At 71.8% G+C, this 649-nt stretch overlaps 1 protein-coding gene across 8 annotated transcripts in view; it reads right to left on the bottom strand.

Moving 5' to 3' along the window:
- LOC102387622 (cysteine-rich hydrophobic domain-containing protein 2-like) overlaps positions 1-297 on the bottom strand; it is a 30,813-nt gene extending 30,516 nt beyond the window's left edge. For 4 of the 8 annotated variants that reach the window (XM_006032117.3, XM_025213798.1, XM_025213799.1 and 1 more), the window contains exon 1: positions 114-291. In XM_006032117.3, coding sequence (XP_006032179.1) covers positions 114-274 — 161 coding nt within the window. In that variant the 5' untranslated portion in view covers positions 275-291. Of the gene's footprint in view, positions 1-113 lie in introns of all 8 variants that reach the window. The other 4 variants (XM_025213802.1, XM_025213803.1, XM_025213801.1 and 1 more) reach the window with 4 other exon arrangements.
- Between the last annotated feature and the right edge of the window lie 352 nt (positions 298-649).

Below are 649 nucleotides of genomic sequence, written 5' to 3'. Positions count from 1 at the left end.
GCCGCCTGGGCCCCCGCCTGCCCCCCCCCGCAGCACCCGCCGCGGAGGCAGAGGGCGGCTAGTCTCGGCTCGGCTGTCCCGCCCGCCCCGCGCCGGCACCCCGCACTCCTTACACAGTGATGTGCCCGGCGCCCCGCACCGCCACGGGATCCGGCGCGTCGCGGGGCCGCGGCAGCTCCTGGCTCCTCACCACGGGCTCGGACTCGGGCTCCTCCTCCTCCTCCAGCTCGTAGATCGTGTCGAAGTCCGCCATGTTGGGGAGCAACACGCTCATCCCCCCCACCCCGCCGAGCCCCCACTGCGCAGGCGCAACCGGGGAGCGAAGGGGGGACGGAGGAGGAGGAGTAGGAGGGAGGCGGTGCCGCGCATGCGCAGTGGGGTGGGGTTGCGCATGCGCTGCAGGGGGGGGCGGCTCTGCCTTAGTTTCCCTCAGTGGAGGGACAGGAAGGGGGTAGGGGGTTAGGTGGTTTCTCCCTTGCAGCACTGGCTGGAGAGAGCTCTTGCCCCTTCCCCACAGCCCCCCAGGGTAGGGGTGCCTGTGGCAGGCTGAGGGCTGGCTCTGGGGAGCAGGAGGCTTCACCCCTCTCCTGGCAGCCTGGGGCAGCCCTTGCACCTCAGGTGCATCCAGCAGCAGCACCCGATGTTGTGT

The sequence above is a fragment of the Alligator sinensis genome, unplaced genomic scaffold (genome assembly GCF_000455745.1).
Source record: "Alligator sinensis unplaced genomic scaffold, ASM45574v1 scaffold626_1, whole genome shotgun sequence".
Classification (NCBI taxonomy): domain Eukaryota; kingdom Metazoa; phylum Chordata; order Crocodylia; family Alligatoridae; genus Alligator; species Alligator sinensis.
The sequence above is the reverse complement of the archived record's forward strand: the minus strand, read 5'-3'. Positions and strand labels throughout refer to the sequence as shown.